Raw genomic sequence first — 22,053 nt, forward strand, 5'->3', positions numbered from 1 at the left:
AAAACTTACTGATCCCTCTACAAGGGACACTTGTTTACACAAAGCCAAGGACGTGGCACCAGTCATCATTATAAGATACTTACATACAGAACACATAGTATGGGAGGTGGCACCAGTCATCATTATAAGATACTTACATACAGAACACATAGTATGGGAGGTGGCACCAGTCATCATTATAAGATTCTTACATACAGAACACATAGCCTGGGAGGTGGCACCAGTTATCATTATATGATTCTTACATACAGAACACATAGCCTGGGAGGTGGCACCAGTCATCATTGTAAGATACTTACATACAGAACACATAGCCTGGCAGGTGGCACAAGTCATCATTGTAAGATTCTTACATACATAACACATAGCCTGGGAGGTGGCACCAGTCATCATTATAAGATTCTTACATACATAACACATAGCCTGGGAGGTGGCACAAGTCATCATTATAAGATTCTTACATACATAACACATAGCCTGGGAGGTGGCACCAGTCATCATTATAAGATTCTTACATACATAACACATAGCCTGGGAGGTGGCACCAGTCATCATTATAAGATTCTTACATACATAACACATAGCCTGGGAGGTGGCACCAGTCATCATTATAAGATTCTTACATACATAACACATAGCCTGGGAGGTGGCACCAGTCATCATTATAAGATTCTTACATACATAACACATAGCCTGGGAGGTGGCACCATAACACATAGTCATCATTATAAGATTCTTACATACATAACACATAGCCTGGGAGGTGGCACAAGTCATCATTATAAGATTCTTACATACATAACACATAGCCTGGGAGGTGGCACAAGTCATCATTATAAGATTCTTACATACATAACACATAGCCTGGGAGGTGGCACCAGTCATCATTATAAGATTCTTACATACATAACACATAGCCTGGGAGGTGGCACCAGTCATCATTATAAGATTCTTACATACATAACACATAGCCTGGGAGGTGGCACCAGTCATCATTATAAGATTCTTACATACATAACACATAGCCTGGGAGGTGGCACCAGTCATCATTATAAGATTCTTACATACATAACACATAGCCTGGGAGGTGGCACCAGTCATCATTATAAGATTCTTACATACATAACACATAGCCTGGGAGGTGGCACCAGTCATCATTATAAGATTCTTACATACATAACACATAGCCTGGGAGGTGGCACCAGTCATCATTATAAGATTCTTACATACATAACACATAGCCTGGGAGGTGGCACCAGTCATCATTATAAGATTCTTACATACATAACACATAGCCTGGGAGGTGGCACCAGTCATCATTATAAGATTCTTACATACATAACACATAACCTGGGAGGTGGCACCAGTCATCATTATAAGATACTTACATACATAACACATAGCCTGGGAGGTGGCACCAGTCATCATTATAAGATTCTTACATACATAACACATAGTGTGGGAGGTGGCACCAGTCATCATTATAAGATTCTTACATACATAACACATAGCCTGGGAGGTGGCACCAGTCATCATTGTAAGATTCTTACATACATAACACATAGTGTGGGAGGTGGCACCAGTCATCATTATAAGATTCTTACATACATAACACATAGCCTGGGAGGTGGCACCAGTCATCATTATAAGATTCTTACATACATAACACATAGTGTGGGAGGTGGCACCAGTCATCATTATAAGACACTTACATACATAACACATAGCCTGGGAGGTGGCACCAGTCATCATTGTAAGATTCTTACATACCTAACACATAGTGTGGGAGGTGGCACCAGTCAGCTCTGTGAGATACTTACATACATTACACATAGTCTGGGAGGTTGCACCAGTCGACTCAGTGATGAAGCCTGTGGGACACATCTGACATTGAGTTTGTGAGCGGTCTGAACGGTTTCGATAATAACCACGTGCACAAGAAACACACAACATGTTAGAAGAATTGTATTCGGAACCAGAGGCGCAATCCACTGAAAGAATTCAAAACAGATATGTTACATGTTTGAGTATCAATATATGAACCAAGGTTTAAGTCCAAATCAATGCAAGCTGTTCCCTTGTCTCATAACTTGTACATTTCTGATTTCCTGTTTCATAACTTGTACTCTTCTGATTCCTTGTCTCATAAATTGTACACTTCCAATTCCCTGTCTCATAACTTGCACACTTCCAATTCCCTGTCTCATAACTTGTACACTTCCAATGCCTTGTCTCATAACTTGTACACTTCTAATTCCCTGTCTCATAACTTGTACATTTCCAATGCCTTGTCTCATAACTTGTACATTTCCAATGCCTTGTCTCATAACTTGTACAATTTCCAATTCCCTGTCTCATAACTTGTACACTTCCAATGCCTTGTCTCATAACTTGTACACTTCCAATGCCTTGTCTCATAACTTGTACACTTCCAATGCCTTGTCTCATAACTTGTACACTTCCAATGCCTTGTCTCATAACTTGTACACTTCCAATGCCTTGTCTCATAACTTGTACACTTCCAATGCCTTGTCACATAACTTGTACATTTCTGATTTCCTGTCTCTTAACTTGTACACTTCCAATTCCCTGTCTCATAACTTGTACACTTCTAATTCCCTATCTCTTAACTTGTACACTTCCAATGCCTTGTCTCTTAACTTGTACACTTCCAATTCCCTGTCTCATAACTTGTACACTTCCAATTCCCTGTCTCTTAACTTGTACACTTCCAATGCCTTGTCACATAAATTGTACACTTCTAATTCCCTGTCTCATAACTTGGCTGAGAAGTTGGTTTACAGAGTGACACTAACTTTTACCATTTAACAAAGTTTTCTATAGATTAATAAAACTTACAGACACAGTCGGAAGCCAGGGTAGATTTGGTACTCAGGGTCACTCTACCAGTAGAACAGGGTTTACATGTGTCCTGCCACTTTTCGTCCTGGTAAGTATCATACCCACACTGTCTACAGCTCGGCGGATTCAGTGCCTTGTTCAAGTAATATCCAGGAAGACACCCATCTGTAACATAAACAAATCACTCAATTCATTTGTTATTTGTTACGCAGGGGTTCCTACAGAACTTACATTCAATATTTTCCCCAGATCTTTCTACAGACCTGTCAATGTTACAAGGTGATCATACAACATTACCCAGGCACAAACTTACGGACTATACATTCACTGGCAGAAGTTGAACCATTTCCTTCTGTGATCATGTTATTCTGACACATTGTACAGGGTGCGGCAGCTTTTTCAGCTTTGAAGAAACCTATAGGACACTCTGTACAAATGCCTCCGACATCCTCTTGGCCCGCTGGACATTGCACTGTAAGTAGAAAATGTTGTTATCATAGCTAAAACATGAAAATTTAACCTTAAAATTTGATGTTTGTTATAAAGCTGTGTGATAATTTATTTATATAAGTGTATTATAACCTAAACATACTTACAAATACAATCTGTTAGACTTGTCGACATGGTTTCCACAGTAGTCTTTGGTGACGGACATTGTGTACAAAATGTCTGCCATTTCTCAGGCTGGTAATATCCCTTGGGACATGCCACACAGGTATTGGTACTGGTGTCACGCCTTTCACCTGCTGTACAGTTAGCTGGAACAGACAATGTTTTCTATATCTATACACTGGTTCCCTAGTAAATATTACAAACCAGTTAATCAAAATAGGGCATGATAAAAACATGATCATACAAATGTAACAATTTCAAGGCTATCAAGAAATCAATCCTAAATGGCAGTGATAATTTCAACAAAGAAATTTGGCAGTTGCCACAAATTTGATATAAACTATACTATCATCTCCCAGTTGCCCAATCACAAATTCTTGCCTGTGGACAGACAAACACTAACTTACCAACAGTACAATCACTCTCCTTTTCTGTGGCCATGCCAGCAGTAATTTTGGCATTCCCACACATTGTACACATAGAGAATTTATAAACATCATTGTCCTTAAAATATCCAATGTCACAGTCGCTGCAGGTTCCATCTGGCAATTTTTCTTTACCACTTGGACAGTAACCTAGACAAATGAATAAATACTATTTAGCTTAAACAAATGTTCTATTAAAAGCATTTAACTTTTATTAAGCAGACAGAATTAGTAATTACCTATGTGAATTTTGTAAATGATAAGTTAATGTCAGCCTGTGTATTTACTGTATTATAGTTAATTTAGACATTTTATTTACATCCTTGTGCTTGTTTGATGTGACACTAACGGATCCCTACAGATCCTCAAGTGACAAAAAGCCAGACAATACCTCTCTACCAAAAATATGCGTGACTTACTCTCACAGGCTGAGGAAGCTGTCGAGTTCTCTTGGCGGGTAGACTCTGTATTGGGACAGGCACGACACACTGTCTGGTGAGGCAGATTCTGGAAAGTTCCGAGAGGGCAGCTCAAACATGATGTATCATCGTTGTTCCTCTTGGTACCAGGAAGGCAGTCACCTGAATTCAAGAGACAATATTAATAACAATAAAAGGGACAAAGGTTTTGAAGATAATTATTGAAACAATAGCCAATTTACTTTTATTTTGTCTACTATAAGCCCTGGAAGCAAGTGTAGGAACTCAAATTTGACTGCCTAAACAGTATTTACCATGACAGCTGTTTCAAATAAATCTGTGAACCTGGTTGGAAAAAGGTTGAGATAAATGTGATGAAAACAAGACAGAAGCAATGAAGATGAGTGTGAGTACACATATTATGTATTATTATGTTGTATAATGATACAGGAAATACCTCCACTCATCTTCTATAAAAAAGTGAAAAAATAATGCTGGACTAATGTTTGATGTAATCGCTGAAATGTATAACTAAATGTATTTTAGGGTTTATTAAACAAAAAGTTAGAAGTTTCATTTGATGGCATAAATAACCAAGCTAAAAGGTTTCTCAGTACTTACGGATGATACATAAACTGACATTGCCAGATTTTGGATTGGCAGTAACATAATTTTCAGGACAGGCAGTGCAGTTCATAAACAGATCTATACTATTATCCTTGTAGAAGCCAACATCACATTCTGAACAGCTGCCGTCACTTTTCTTCTCCTCACCAGTTTCACAGTAGGCTATAAAGAAGTGAACAAACATGTTACAACCAGGAAAATTATACAACCACACACAGAAATATCAGAAATAAATGATATGTGTAAAAATGAAGTTACATATTTATTCTTCATATCATAATAAATGGGGTTTATTTTAATTTGCTTTATATGGATGATAGAGGCAGAAAAGTCACACTGTTATTAGCAGCAAAGTCACACTGTTTATTAGCAGCAAAGTCACACTGTTTATTAACAGAAAAGTCACACTGTTTATTAGCAGCAAAGTCACACTGTTTATTAACAGAAAAGTCACACTGTTATTAGCAGCAAAGTCACACTGTTTATTAACAGAAAAGTCACACTGTTGATTAGCAGCAAAGTCACACTGTTTATTAGCAGCAAAGTCACACTGTTTATTAACAGAAAAGTCACACTGTTTATTAGCAGCAAAGTCACACTGTTTATTAGCAGCAAAGTCACACTGTTTATTAACAGAAAAGTCACACTGTTATTAGCAGCAAAGTCACACTGTTTATTAGCAGAAAAGTCACACTGTTGATTAGCAGCAAAGTCACACTGTTTATTAGCAGCAAAGTCACACTGTTTATTAACAGAAAAGTCACACTGTTTATTAGCAGCAAAGTCACACTGTTTATTAACAGAAAAGTCACACTGTTTATTAGCAGCAAAGTCACACTGTTTATTAACAGAAAAGTCACACTGTTTATTAGCAGCAAAGTCACACTGTTATTAGCAGCAAAGTCACACTGTTTATTAACAGAAAAGTCACACTGTTTATTAGCAGCAAAGTCACACTGTTGATTAGCAGAAAAGTCACACTGTTTATTAGCAGAAAAGTCACACTGTTTATTAGCAGCAAAGTCACACTGTTTATTAACAGAAAAGTCACACTGTTATTAGCAGCAAAGTCACACTGTTTATTAGCAGAAAAGTCACACTGATTAGCAGCAAAGTCACATTATTAGCAGCAAAGTCACACTGTTTATTAACAGAAAAGTCACACTGTTTATTAGCAGCAAAGTCACACTGTTTATAACAGAAAAGTCACACTGTTATTAGCAGCAAAGTCACACTGTTTATTAGCAGAAAAGTCACACTGTTGATTAGCAGCAAAGTCACACTGTTTATTAGCAGCAAAGTCACACTGTTTATTAACAGAAAAGTCACACTGTTTATTAGCAGCAAAGTCACACTGTTTATTAACAGAAAAGTCACACTGTTTATTAGCAGCAAAGTCACACTGTTTATTAACAGAAAAGTCACACTGTTTATTAGCAGCAAAGTCACACTGTTATTAGCAGCAAAGTCACACTGTTTATTAACAGAAAAGTCACACTGTTTATTAGCAGCAAAGTCACACTGTTGATTAGCAGAAAAGTCACACTGTTTATTAGCAGAAAAGTCACACTGTTGATTAGCAGAAAAGTCACACTGTTGATTAGCAGCAAAGTCACACTGTTTATTAGCAGCAAAGTCACACTGTTTATTAGCAGAAAAGTCACACTGTTTATTAGCAGCAAAGTCACACTGTTTATTAGCTGAAAAGTCACATTGTTGATTAGCATTTAGAATCATAGTTTGCCTATCCAAACATAATAAATGAGAGGAGAAATATTCTGGCTTACTGTCACACTGGCTACGGCTTGTGGAGCCAGCCTTGCGTGTACTCTGGCCGGCTGGACAAGTTTCACAGGACTGTTGATTACTGAACTGCTGGTATGTCCCTTTGGAACAGATGATACAGTCGTCACCAGCGTCATTGGATTTGAACCCAGGGTCACATTTATCTGATCATGAGAAAATGGTTTTATATTAACATAAGTAAGATGTATGGTGTAGGAGTTACTATTAGGGACGCCTTCATTTGTCAACAGCTTGTTTCAAAACATCCAAAATGTATCATTATTGGGTATTGAGTATGATTCAGATTTTTCATTCAACATCATTTCGTAATCTTATTTAATGCATTGTAATACTATATATAGTAAACCACAGGTAAAAAAAATTTGGTGGAAAAGTTAATTAGTATGAAAGTGTTTTGTTTTTAGTTTTTTGTTTTGATATTTGATATTACTTAAAGAGGAATAAAGTCAAGAATTATAAAAAAATTATCAGATGAAAAAATACAAAGTGACATCACTTTATAAGGATGTTGGGAGTGGAGAGCTTCACTTTATCATGAGGGTGTGGGTTGGAGGACTTCACTTTATCAGGAGGGTTGGGGTGGAGGTCTTCAATTCACCATTATACACTGGGTTTGACCCCAAAAGAAACACTAGAAACTTCTGTTACACAGTATTTCACAGCTTTACTTAAATTTGGTAAATTAAATCATCTTAAATTCTGAAACAATAAGGGAACAAATTGATGGCAAGTTAGCGTAACAATACTTACAGAAGGTACAGTCTGACTCAGAGGTAGAGGCATTTCTTTGTGTGAATTTATTGTTGGGACAGGGCCTACAGGTACCATACACATCCAGGCTGTTATCTTTGTAGAAACCTTTAGGACAGGCTACACAGGTGTTGTTCTTCACCTCAAAACCACTCTCACAGAAAACTGAGTATCATAAAGTTAAAACAATAGTTAGTATATGCTATGAAATGTATCTATTGCTTAATCATTATGTACATAGGAACATTATGAAATAACAAAAACAAAACAATCTGCCAAATTATAGTCCCCACCAAATGTGAAATAATTTGAAAAAAACAAAAACCTTTTTCTTTGACAATGTTGTCAAACATCAAGATGTAGGTCAGAGTAATCTACTTTTGATACAAAACACATCACCTCACCAAGGTGAATCCATATTTACAGTATTAAGTTCCAGTGACAAGTAGTGTAGGAGATAAAGTCTGGAGAATTGTTTTTCTTTGCTGTAAGGTCTAAGGTAGATCACAGTGACCTACTTTTGATACATGACACACCATCCCACCAATGCCTTCACTCATTGGCTTCAAAATACGTTCATTAATAGATGTTGTGTTTGCCCCTGCTCTACCCCTCCAGAAAAAAAAATATGTTTCTGGCGGAAGGACAAATTTGGTTGAAATCTGTGCAGGCATGTTGGAAGAGAAGGATTTTACAAGCAAAATTTACAGCAGATGACACATGATGATGTACAAAACACAGTCACAGTGAGGGTCAGATAAACTATACATCAATTTACATCTGATATACGTTTCCATTGTGTTTCACTGACAGATCCTTTCTGACTTACATTTACACTGAGTTTGACTGACAGATCCTTTCTGACTTACATTTACACTGAGTTTGACTGACAGATCCTTTCTGACTTACATTTACACTGAGTTTGACTGACAGATCCTTTCTGACTTACATTTACACTGAGTTTGAATGACAGATCCATTCTGACTTACATTTACACTGAGTTTGACTGACAGATCCTTTCTGACTAACATTTACACTGAGTTTGACTGACAGATCCTTTCTGACTTACATTTACACTGAGTTTGACTGACAGATCTCTTCTGACTTACATTTACACTGAGTTTGACTGACAGATCCTTTCTGACTTACATTTACACTGAGTTTGACTGACAGATCCATTCTGACTTACATTTACACTGAGTTTGACTGACAGATCCATTCTGACTTACATTTACACTGAGTTTGACTGACAGATCCTTTCTGACTTACATTTACACTGAGATTGACTGACAGATCCATTCTGACTTACATTTACACTGAGTTTGACTGACAGATCCTTTCTGACTTACATTTACACTGAGTTTGACTGACATATCGATTCTGTCTTACATTAACACTGAGTTTGACTGACAGTTCCTTTTGACTAACATTTACACTGAGTTTGACTGACAGATCCATTCTGACTTACATTTACACTGAGTTTGACTGACAGATCCTTTCTGACTTACATTTACACTGAGTTTGACTGACAGATCCATTCTGACTTACATTTACACTGAGTTTGACTGACAGATCCTTTCTGACTTACATTTACACTGAGTTTGACTGACAGATCCTTTCTGACTTACATTTACACTGAGTTTGACTGACAGATCCATGCTGACTTACATTTACACTGAGTTTGACTGACAGATCCTTTCTGACTTACATTTACACTGAGTTTGACTGACAGATCCATTCTGACTTACATTTACACTGAGTTTGACTGACAGATCTCCATTCTGACTTACATTTACACTGAGTTTGACTGACAGATCCTTTCTGGTCAGTGCGGTAGCGTTCACCACCACAGGAGAGACAAGTTGTCTGCCACTTCTCTGGTTGGTAGGTCCCTACAGGACACTCCACACAACTTTGTGTTCCTACTCTTTTATATCCAGCATTACAAGCAACTGTTAATCAGAAAGCAATAAACACATCCTCAATCATCAACTGTGTTATAATGTATCTGTGGTAGTTATAATGGTCTTATTTCAAATTGCATCAGTTCCTATTATAAGTTCCTTTCCGCATTCAACTTCCACTAGACATTTGGCAATTTCAGAGGTCAAATCTGAAGGTCAAAAACATATGCGAGGTTAATATGTCCCTTCAAACCTGAAAATCAAAACTCAATTTTAGGAGTCAAAAACATACTCTGAAGGGTCTACTGAATGCCCTGAATCATTTATAGTCATATGTGTATGCCATCACTACTAATTTATGGGATTTAACAGAGGATTTTTAAAATTCATTAATGTATTCATGCTTGATGACTACTTCAATCAATTTTAAATAAAACCATATATTGTAACAAAACATTTGTCCACTGAAATAATGAAACTGTTGTACTATCTTTTAGTCCACAGGGAAACTTACTAAGGTTGCAATCAGCTGAAGAGGTGGACATGTTTCTCTCTGTTGTAAATCCAGATTGACAGAGAGTACACAGACTTTGCACTCCTTGGGTCCTATAGGAGCCTGTAGCACAGTCCACACAGCCGCCTGTAGGCAGCAGTTCCTTACCAGAGGGGCAGTCATCTACAACCAAACATGTAGGCTAAGTATATACAGCTATCTTATCTATTTTACTTCATTTTACACTGTAATGTGCTGAGTTTGTAAAGCTGAAGGTTTGTATCATGTCCATTTATCATGTACATCATAAAGTTGTATCACATCTAGTGGTTATATTGTAAAACTTGTTTTTTTCAAGGGGTGCTATTTTTCTAATCTTTTGGCTATTTTTTCACTTATTTCTGCTATTTTGGAGGATGCAATAATGTCATAAAAATTACCTTGGCAGCAAACATATAAAGATAAATACCTTGACAGTAAACATATAAAGATAAATACCTTGACAGTAAACATATAAAGATAAATACCTTGACAGTAAACATATAAAGATAAATACCTTGACAGTAAACTTATAAAGATAAATACCTTGACAGTAAACATATAAAGATAATTGCTGTTGACATTTAGGTTTATCCATGAAAGTTGAACCATTTATATTTACAAAATTACTCATGTACATTAGTTATAAAGTTATGTATTATTTCTTGAGTGAACACTTATCATTACCCTAAATGGTTGATGTACCACAGAATGTGAGAGGCAGCCCTAGGACTAGACAGGGATACTGCCTCAATATTACTGTTAAGATCCTTGCTAAGTGACATACCTTTACATGCTTCCATGGAAACAGAACCATTTTCTCTGGTGGTCTGTCCTGAGGCACAAGGCAGACAATGGAACTGTCCTGTTTGGTTTTGATAAAACCCAATGCTGCATACAATACATCCATTTTTATTTGTGTCAAAGTATTTACCAACTGGACAGCTTTCTGAAAGATAAGTTTCACATAATGAGGATATGTGATATTCACAATTCTCTATATATTGGTAGATACACTTCTGCCTGTGCAAAAAGTAAGATTTCATTAATCAATACCATTTTCTGCTTTGAAGAAGACAGACCACATCTACAGGTTTGATACATCAATAGCATAACTTGGACATAAGGGTCAAATTCATGTAAAATCACATCATTAACATTCACTGAAGAGATGATATTCAAGAAGCTATCTAAAAGTCTACCTTTTCATTGGAAACCTGACCTTTACACTGTTGTATGACTAAACTTTAGAACGTTGTTGGACTAAATTTTACACAGTTGTTTGACTAAACTTTAAACTGTTGTTGGACTAAACTTTAAACTGTTGTTGAACTAAACTTTAAATTGTAAACCTGACCTTTATACTGTTGTATGACTAACCTTAACACTGTTGTTTAAATAACCTTAACACTGTTGTATGACTAACCTTAACACTGTTGTATGACTAACCTTAACACTGTTGTATGACTAACCTTAACACTGTTGTATGACAAACCTTAACACCGTTATTTGACTAACCTTAACACTGTTGTTTGACTAACCTTAACACTGTTGTATGATTAACCTTAACACTGTTGTATGACTTACTTTAACACTGTTGTTTGACTAACCTTAACGCTGCTGTTTGACTAACCTTAACGCTGTTGTATGACTAACCTTAACACTGTTGTTTGACTAACCTTAACACTGTTGTTTGACTTACCTTAACACTGTTGTATGACTAACCTTAACACTGTTGTATGACTTACCTTAACACTGTTGTATGACTAACCTTAACACTGTTGTATGACTTACTTTAACACTGTTGTATGACTAACCTTAACACTGTTGTATGACTAACCTTAACACTGTTGTTTGACTAACCTTAACACTGTTATTTGACTAACCTTAACGCTGTTGTATGACTAACCTTAATGCTGCTGTTTGACTAACCTTAACACTGTTGTATGACTAACCTAAACACTGTTGTTTGACTAACCTTAACGCTGCTGTTTGACTAACCTTAACGCTGTTGTATGACTAACCTTAACGCTGTTGTATGACTAACCTTAACACTGTTGTTTGACTAACCTTAACGCTGCTGTTTGACTAACCTTAACGCTGTTGTATGACTAACCTTAACACTGTTGTTTGACTAACCTTAACACTGTTGTATGACTAACCTAAACACTGTTGTTTGACTAACCTTAACACTGTTGTTTGACTAACCTTAACACTGTTGTTTGACTAACCTTTACACTGTGTACCAGATGATGCCCCTGTTGACTTGGTGGATGTTCCATCAGGACATGGTTTACAGGACTGCTGACCAACCTCATCCTGGAACTCTCCAATGGAACAGTCCACACAGGTACTGGTGGCTGTATCAAAATAATTTCCAAGACCGCAGCCAACTATGAACAGAAAACAAACACTGATCAGCCACAGATGGCTATTTTCACTTAAGTAACTATATGAAGTAACTCCTTCTTATTTCAAAAAGCAATCTTCATATTATAAATAGCACTTGTTGTAACCTTACTTACAAACTATGTACATCTGTTTGTTGAAATTGGGTTTTAAACCCAAACAGTGTTTGCCAGTGTGTTGTGCATATGGACTTTGTGTGGCCTTATCTGCTGGGAAAAAAATCTAATTTCTACAAATATTTGAACTAATCAAGCCAAAATTAAGACTATGAAACTTTCTCAGACGAGATCATCTTGATTTATGCTCAAACTCAATAGTCATAACATTGGGTTACTTCCTAATATAATCCTGCACTAGTTTGTTTACAATAAGGAGTTACTTCCCCTTATGTCTTTCTTTAACAAAATTGTATATATATATATATATATATATGTCTGCTTGTTTGTTTACCACAGGTTGTCACCTGAAGGAGAGGACTTAAATAAGCAATGCCTGATGTACAATTCCTTTTGACATTTATCAATAAAATTTGTTGAAATTGAAATTGAAATCAGCCACAGTGAACTGTGGACAGATAACAACACTGATCTGTCACAGTGAACTGTGGACAGAAAATAACACTGATCAGCCACAGTGAACTGAGACAGAAAATTACACTGATCAGCCACAGTGAACTGTGGACAGAAAATAACACTGATCTGTCTGTGGACAGATAATAACACTGATCTGTCACAGTGAACTGGACAGATAATAACACTGATCTGTCACAGTGAACTGTGGACAGAAAATAACACTGATCTGTCACAGTGAACTGTGGACAGATAATAACACTGATCTGTCACAGTGAACTGTGGACAGAAAATAACACTGATCAGCCACAGTGAACTGTGGACAGAAAATAACACTGATCTGTCACAGTGAACTGTGGACAGAAAATAACACTGATCTGTCACAGTGAACTGTGGACAGAAAATAACACTGATCTGTCACAGTGAACTGTGGACAGAAAATAACACTGATCAGCCACGGTGAACTGAGACAGATAATAACACTGATCTGTCACAGTGAACTGTGGACAGAAAATAACACTGATCAGCCACAGTGAACTGTGGACAGAAAATAACACTGATCAGCCACAGTGAACTGTGGACAGAAAATAACACTGATCAGCCACAGTGAACTGTGGACAGAAAATAACACTGATCTGTCACAGTGAACTGTGGACAGAAAATAACACTGATCTGTCACAGTGAACTGTGGACAGAAAATAACACTGATCAGCCACAGTGAACTGTGGACAGAAAATAACACTGATCTGTCACAGTGAACTGTGGACAGAAAATAACACTGATCTGTCACAGTGAACTGAGACAGAAAATAACACTGATCAGCCACAGTGAACTGTGGACAGAAAATAACACTGATCTGTCACAGTGAACTGAGACAGAAAATAACACTGATCAGCCACAGTGAACTGTGGACAGATAATAACACTGATCTGTCACAGTGAACTGTGGACAGATAATAACACTGATCTGTCACAGTGAACTGTGGACAGAAAATAACACTGATCAGCCACAGTGAACTGTGGACAGAAAATAACACTGATCAGCCACAGTGAACTGTGGACAGAAAATAACACTGATCTGTCACAGTGAACTGTGGACAGAAAATAACACTGATCAGCCACAGTGAACTGTGGACAGAAAATAACACTGATCTGTCACAGTGAACTGTGGACAGAAAATAACACTGATCTGTCACAGTGAACTGTGGACAGATAATAACACTGATCTGTCACAGTGAACTGTGGACAGAAAATAACACTGATCAGCCACAGTGAACTGTGGACAGAAAATAACACTGATCTGTCACAGTGAACTGTGGACAGAAAATAACACTGATCTGTCACAGTGAACTGTGGACAGAAAATAACACTGATCAGCCACAGTGAACTGTGGACAGAAAATAACACTGATCAGCCACAGTGAACTGTGGACAGAAAATAACACTGATCAGCCACAGTGAACTGTGGACAGAAAATAACACTGATCAGCCACAGTGAACTGTGGACAGAAAATAACACTGATCAGCCACAGTGAACTGTGGACAGAAAATAACACTGATCAGTCACAGTGAACTGTGGACAGATAATAACACTGATCTGTCACAGTGAACTGTGGACAGATAATAACACTGATCAGCCACAGTGAACTGTGGACAGAAAATAACACTGATCTGTCACAGTGAACTGTGGACAGAAAATAACACTGATCTGTCACAGTGAACTGTGGACAGAAAATAACACTGATCAGCCACAGTGAACTGTGGACAGAAAATAACACTGATCAGCCACAGTGAACTGTGGACAGAAAATAACACTGATCAGTCACAGTGAACTGTGGACAGATAATAACACTGATCAGCCACAGTGAACTGTGGACAGAAAATAACACTGATCAGCCACAGTGAACTGTGGACAGAAAATAACACTGATCAGCCACAGTGAACTGTGGACAGAAAATAACACTGATCTGTCACAGTGAACTGTGGACAGATAATAACACTGATCAGCCACAGTGAACTGTGGACAGAAAATAACACTGATCTGTCACAGTGAACTGTGGACAGACAATAACACTGATCTGTCACAGTGAACTGTGGACAGAAAATAACACTGATCTGTCACAGTGAACTGTGGACAGATAATAACACTGATCAGCCACAGTGAACTGTGGACAGATAATAACACTGATCTGTCACAGTGAACTGTGGACAGATAATAACACTGATCAGCCACAGTGAACTGTGGACAGAAAACAACACTGATCTGTCACAGTGAACTGTGGACAGAAAATAACACTGATCAGCCACAGTGAACTGTGGACAGAAAATAACACTGATCTGTCACAGTGAACTGTGGACAGATAATAACACTGATCTGTCACAGTGAACTGTGGACAGAAAATAACACTGATCTGTCACAGTGAACTGTGGACAGACAATAACACTGATCAGCCACAGTGAACTGTGGACAGAAAATAACACTGATCTGTCACAGTGAACTGTGGACAGAAAATAACACTGATCTGTCACAGTGAACTGTGGACAGAAAATAACACTGATCAGCCACAGTGAACTGTGGACAGAAAATAACACTGATCTGTCACAGTGAACTGTGGACAGATAACAACACTGATCAGCCACAGTGAACTGTGGACAGATAATAACACTGATCTGTCACAGTGAACTGTGGACAGATAATAACACTGATCAGCCACAGTAAACTGTGGACAGATAATAACACTGATCTGTCACAGTGAACTGAGACAGAAAATTACACTGATCTGTCACAGTGAACTGTGGACAGAAAATAACACTGATCTGTCACAGTGAACTGTGGACAGAAAATAACACTGATCAGCCACAGTGAACTGTGGACAGAAAATAACACTGATCAGCCACAATGAACTGTGGACAGATAATAACACTGATCAGCCACAGTGAACTGTGGACAGAAAATAACACTGATCAGCCACAGTGAACTGTGGACAGAAAATAACACTGATCTGTCACAGTGAACTGTGGACAGAAAATAACACTGATCAGCCACAGTGAACTGACTTTGGACAATCAATGGACAGTTAACCATTGCATAATGAGCAGGTGAGTTAAATGATGCCTACAAAACTGTCATACATACTTCAACAGATAAAACAAACACTTTGGAGTTATCAGATTCTGCATGATTGTTGCATGTTCAGCTCTATTATTTCTGACCTATAAACCTACCACATTGGCCATTGATGATAGTATTGTTCCCAGCACATGTATCCTCCACACTCAAGGAAAATCCGTTAGGATCTAACTCCGCTCCTGGAATAAACGACTGAAACCAAAGACATTATGACTCAAAAAAGCAGTATGTAATTATCGCTATTTCAAGTTTTTGTGATTTCATGGCAATTAATGAATCAGCTCACTTCATGACAGATAATCAAAAAACAGATCTCAAGATTTTCTAACTAGCATTGTCGAAATAAGACAAGTATATCCCATCCCAACTCATACATTTATCCTCTTCCCCGCAGAAAGACCAACATATTTGATTTGGCAGGAGTTGTTTATATGTCTTTATTTCAATAATATTATGACAAAGAAGATGGTTTTTCTGATAAGCATACCCCAAAATCAAAATAGTCGGACTCCAAAACAAAGCTTGTTATAACATCATCAGCTGACATAACTTCAGATGTGTCTTTGTTTCTCCATTGGGCTCTACAAAGTAATCAACAAATTATAAGTAAGGAGGTGTCATCAAGTTGTACAATACATATCAGAGTGTCATACAGGTCAGCTCTACATTCTTATCATAAGTCATACCTGTAAGATTTTACAATTTATTTTGTCATATATTATACAAGAAAGCTACTACAATCAAGTTAGATAGGATATACATTTGTACAGGTAAAGTTCTACAATCTATAGCCTCAGACTAACCATACAGGTAAACTTCTACAATCTATAGCATCAGATCACCATACAGGTAAACTTCTACAATCTATAGCATCAGTCTACCATACAGGTAAACTTCTACAATCTATAGCATCAGACCAACCATACAGGTAAACTTCTACAATCTATAGCATCAGTCTACCATACAGGTAAACATCTACAATCTATAGCCTCAGACTAACCATACAGGTAAACTTCTACAATCTATAGCATCAGTCTACCATACATGTAAACTTCTACAATCTATAGCATCAGACCAACCATACAGGTAAACTTCTACAATCTATAGCATCAGTCTACCATACAGGTAAACATCTACAATCTATAGCCTCACACCAACCATACAGGTAAACTACTACAATCTATACCATCAGACCAACCATACAGGTAAACTACTACAATCTATACCATCAGACCAACCATACAGGTAAACTTCTACAATCTATAGCATCAGATCAACCATACAGGTAAAGTTCTACAATCTATAGCATCAGACCAACCATACAGGTAAACTTCTACAATCTATAGCATCAGTCTACCATACAGGTAAACTTCTACAATCTATAGCACCAGACCAACCATACAGGTAAACATCTACAATCTATAGCATCAGATCAACCATACAGGTAAACTTCTACAATCTAGAGCATCAGACCAACCATACAGGTAAACTTCTACAATCTATAGCATCAGACCAACCATACAGGTAAACTTCTACAATCTATAGCATCAGTCTACCATACAGGTAAACTTCTACAATCTATAGCACCAGACCAACCATACAGGTAAACATCTACAATCTATAGCATCAGATCAACCATACAGGTAAACTTCTACAATCTAGAGCATCAGACCAACCATACAGGTAAACTTCTACAATGTATAGCACCAGACCAACCATACAGGTAAACTTCTACAATCTATAGCACCAGACCAACCATACAGGTAAATATCTACAATCTATAGAATCAGACCAACCATACAGGTACACTTCTACAATCTAGAGCATCAGACCAACCATACAGGTAAACTTCTACAATCTATAGCACCAGACCAACCATACAGGTAAACTTCTACAATCTACAGCACCAGACCAAACATACAGGTAAACATCTACAATCTATAGCATCAGACCAACCATACAGGTAAACATCTACAATCTATAGCATCAGACCATTCATACAGGTAAACATCTACAATCTATAGTATCAGTCTACCATACATGTAAACTTCTACAATCTATAGCATCAGACCAACCATACAGGTAAACATCTACAATCTATAGCATCAGACCAACCATACAGGTAAACATCTACAATCTATAGCATCAGTCTACCATACATGTAAACTTCTACAATCTATAGCATCAGACCAACCATACAGGTAAACATCTACAATCTATAGCATCAGTCTACCATACATGTAAACGTCTACAATCTATAGCATCAGACCAACCATACAGGTAAACATCTACAATCTATAGCATCAGTCTACCATACATGTAAACGTCTACAATCTATAGCATCAGACCAACCATACAGGTACACTTCTACAATCTATAGCATCAGACCAACCATACAGGTACACTTCTACAATCTATAGCATCAGTCTACCATACAGGTAAACTTCTACAATCTATAGCATCAGACCAACCATACAGGTAAACTTCTACAATCTATAGCAACAGATCATCCATACAGGTAAACTTCTACAATCTATAGCATCAGTCTACCATACAGGTAAACTTCTACAATTTATAGCATCAGACCAACCATACAGGTACACTTCTACAATCTATAGCATCAGTCTACCATACAGGTAAACTTCTACAATCTATAGCAACAGACCATTCATACAGGTAAACTTCTACAATCTATAGCATCAGACCAACCATACAGGTACACTTCTACAATCTATAGCATCAGTCTACCATACAGGTAAACTTCTACAATCTATAGCAACAGACCATTCATACAGGTAAACTTCTACAATCTATAGCATCAGTCTACCATACAGGTAAACTTCTACAATTTATAGCATCAGACCAACCATACAGGTACACTTCTACAATCTATAGCATCAGTCTACCATACAGGTAAACTTCTACAATCTATAGCAACAGACCATTCATACAGGTAAACTTCTACAATCTATAGCATCAGTCTACCATACAGGTAAACTTCTACAATTTATAGCATCAGACCAACCATACATGTAAACATCGACAATCTATAGTATCAGACCAACCATACAGGTAAACGTCTACAATCTATAGCATCAGACCAACCATACAGGTAAACTTCTACAATCTATACCCTCAGATCACCATACAGGTAAACTTCTACAATCTATGGCATCAGATCACCATACAGGTAAACTTCTACAATCTATAGTATCAGATCACCATACAGGTAAACTTCTACAATCTATAGCATCAGATCACCATACAGGTAAACTTCTACAATCTATAGCCTCAGATCACCATACAGGTAAACTTCTACAATCTATAGTATCAGATCACCATACAGGTAAATTTCTACAATCTATTTCATCAGAAAATCTTACATATTATTCTGGTAATCTTCTGTAGTATATTTTGTCTGGTCATACTGGTAAACTTCTACAATCTATAGCATCAGATCACCATACAGGTAAACTTTTACAATCTATAGCATCAGATCACCATACAGGTAAACTTCTACAATCTATAGCCTCAGATCACCATACAGGTAAACTTTTACAATCTATAGCATCAGATCACCATACAGGTAAACTTCTACAATCTATAGCCTCAGATCACCTTACAGGTAAACTTCTACAATCTATAGCATCAGATCACCATACAGGTAAACTTCTACAATCTATTGCATCAGAAAGCCATACAGAAAAATCTCTACAGTTGATATTGTCTGGTCATACAAGTGAACTTCTATAATATATTGTGTCAGATGATCATAAAGGCGTATATATAAAACAATGCTTATGATGAATCTATCTCCAATAAATCAAGAAGAGTGATAACTCACTCAGCAGTAGGGATGTCGATTTTAACTTCGATCCCACTAATGGCTTGTTGAGTGAAGCCAGGAAATGCACAGGTGACAGTACTCGTAACATCAGCACATCCTAACTGGCTACACACATTTCCACTATAGGCAGTGTTGATCTGTTCAATGACCTCCATGGTTTTCTGGACAAGGGTGGTTTTGATACCATTACAATTGGCAGTTGTTATGGATGGGTAGGTCAATGTAATCTGTAATTTTTTCTTGGCAGGCTCCATGATTTCTATCAAAATAAAAACAAAGAATTCACACATACATACCCCTCACCTCCTGTTCTTTTTCTTTTAAATCTATCAAGGAATTAATGTTAAGGGATACATGATATATCTCATTTATAAGCTGTTTATTAATGAAGGGTAAACATCCATTTACATAACCTCTCACCTTAGTGGGGGTTTGAAAAAAATCATAGTATACATATCCTTGTGTCTAAGGGAGGCGAGATATTCCCGAGTATATGGGAGGTGAAATTTGTCTTGTGTTTATGGGAGGTGAGATATCCTTGTGTCTAAGGGAGGTGAGATATCCTTATGTCTATTGAAAGTGAAATATTTCCGAGTGTATGGGAGGTGAAATAGTCCTGTGTCTATGGGAGGTGAGATATTCTTATGTCTGTTGAAAGTGTAATATTCCCGAGTATATGGGAGGTGAAATAGTCTTGTGTCTATGGGGTGTGAGATATCCTTGTGTCTGTTGAAAGTGAAATATTCCTGAGTATATGGGAGGTGAAATAGTCTTGTGTCTATGGGGTGTGAGATATCCTTGTGTCTGTTGAAAGTGAAATATTCCCGAGTATATGGGAGGTGAAATAGTCTTGTGTCTATGGGGTGTGAGATATCCTTGTGTCTGTTGAAAGTGAAATATTTCTGAGTATATGGGAGGTGAAATAGTCTTGTGTCTATGGGAGGTGAGATATCCTTGTGTCTATTGAAAGTGAAATATTCCCGAGTATATAGGAGGTGAAATAGTCTTGTGTCTATGGGAGGTGAGATATCCTTGTGTCTGTTGAAAGTGAAATATTCCCGAGTATATGGGAGGTGAAATAGTCTTGTGTCTATGGGGTGTGAGATATCCTTGTGTCTGTTGAAAGTGAAATATTTCTGAGTATATGGGAGGTGAAATAGTCTTGTGTCTATGGGAGGTGAGATATCCTTGTGTCTATTGAAAGTGAAATATTCCCGAGTATATAGGAGGTGAAATAGTCTTGTGTCTATGGGAGGTGAGATATCCTTGTGTCTGTTGAAAGTGAAATATTCCCGAGTATATGGGAGGTGAAATAGTCTTGTGTCTATGGGAGGTGAGAAATCCTTGTGTCTATTGAAAGTGAAATATTCCCGAGTATGGGAGGTGAAATAGTCTTGTGTCTATGGGGTGTGAGATATCCTTGTGTCTGTTGAAAGTGAAATATTCCCGAGTATATGGGAGGTGAAATAGTCTTGTGTCTATGGGAGGTGAGATATCCTTGTGTCTGTTGAAAGTGAAATATTCCCGAGTATATGGGAGGTGAAATAGTCTTGTGTCTATGGGGTGTGAGATATCCTTGTGTCTATTGAAAGTAAAATATTCTTGAGTATATGGAAGGTGAAATTCCTGGTGTCTATGGGAAGTGAGAGGACCTTGTGTCTGTGAAAGGTAAAATGTCCTTGTCTATGAGAAGTGAGAGGACCTTCTGTCTGTGGGAGGTGAGATGTCCTTGTCTATGAGAAGTGAGAGGACCTTGTGTCTGTGGGAGGTGAGATGTCTTTGTCTATGAGAAGTGAGAGGACCTTGTGTCTGTGGGAGGTGAGATGTCCTTGTCTATGAGAAGTGAGAGGACATTGTGTCTGTGGGAGGTGAGATGTCCTTGTCTATGAGAAGTGAGAGGACATTGTGTCTGTGGGAGGTGAGATGTCCTTGTCTATGAGAAGTGAGAGGACCTTGTGTCTGTGGGAGGTGAGATGTCTTTGTCTATGAGAAGTGAGAGGACCTTGTGTCTGTGGGAGGTGAGATGTCTTTGTCTATGAGAAGTGAGAGGACCTTCTGTCTGTGGGAGGTGAGATGTCCTTGTTTATGGGAAGTGAGAGGACATTGTGTCTGTGGGAGGTGAGATGTCCTTGTCTATGAGAAGTGAGAGGACATTGTGTCTGT

General features: G+C 37.7%; 1 protein-coding gene across 1 annotated transcript in view; it reads right to left on the reverse strand.

The window, feature by feature from the left end:
• Positions 1-1,820: 1,820 nt before the first annotated feature.
• The window catches only part of LOC132557789 (uncharacterized), a gene marked incomplete at its 3' end in the record, with an annotated part of 148,001 nt that continues 127,768 nt past the window's right edge, over positions 1,821-22,053 (reverse strand). The window contains 17 exon segments of the mRNA XM_060222317.1: positions 1,821-1,991; positions 2,860-3,027; positions 3,176-3,334; positions 3,459-3,620; positions 3,882-4,049; positions 4,319-4,480; positions 4,940-5,107; positions 5,593-5,830; positions 6,395-6,894; positions 7,502-7,666; positions 9,292-9,453; positions 9,920-10,081; positions 10,725-10,886; positions 12,169-12,330; positions 16,139-16,235; positions 16,531-16,624; positions 19,888-20,149. Coding sequence (XP_060078300.1) covers positions 1,821-1,991; positions 2,860-3,027; positions 3,176-3,334; positions 3,459-3,620; positions 3,882-4,049; positions 4,319-4,480; positions 4,940-5,107; positions 5,593-5,830; positions 6,395-6,894; positions 7,502-7,666; positions 9,292-9,453; positions 9,920-10,081; positions 10,725-10,886; positions 12,169-12,330; positions 16,139-16,235; positions 16,531-16,624; positions 19,888-20,149 — 3,162 coding nt within the window.

Source organism: Ylistrum balloti, unplaced genomic scaffold (genome assembly GCF_031769215.1).
Source record: "Ylistrum balloti isolate Yb309-2 unplaced genomic scaffold, AGI_CSIRO_Ybal_v1 Utg370724, whole genome shotgun sequence".
In the NCBI taxonomy this organism is placed as follows: Eukaryota; Metazoa; Mollusca; class Bivalvia; order Pectinida; family Pectinidae; genus Ylistrum; species Ylistrum balloti.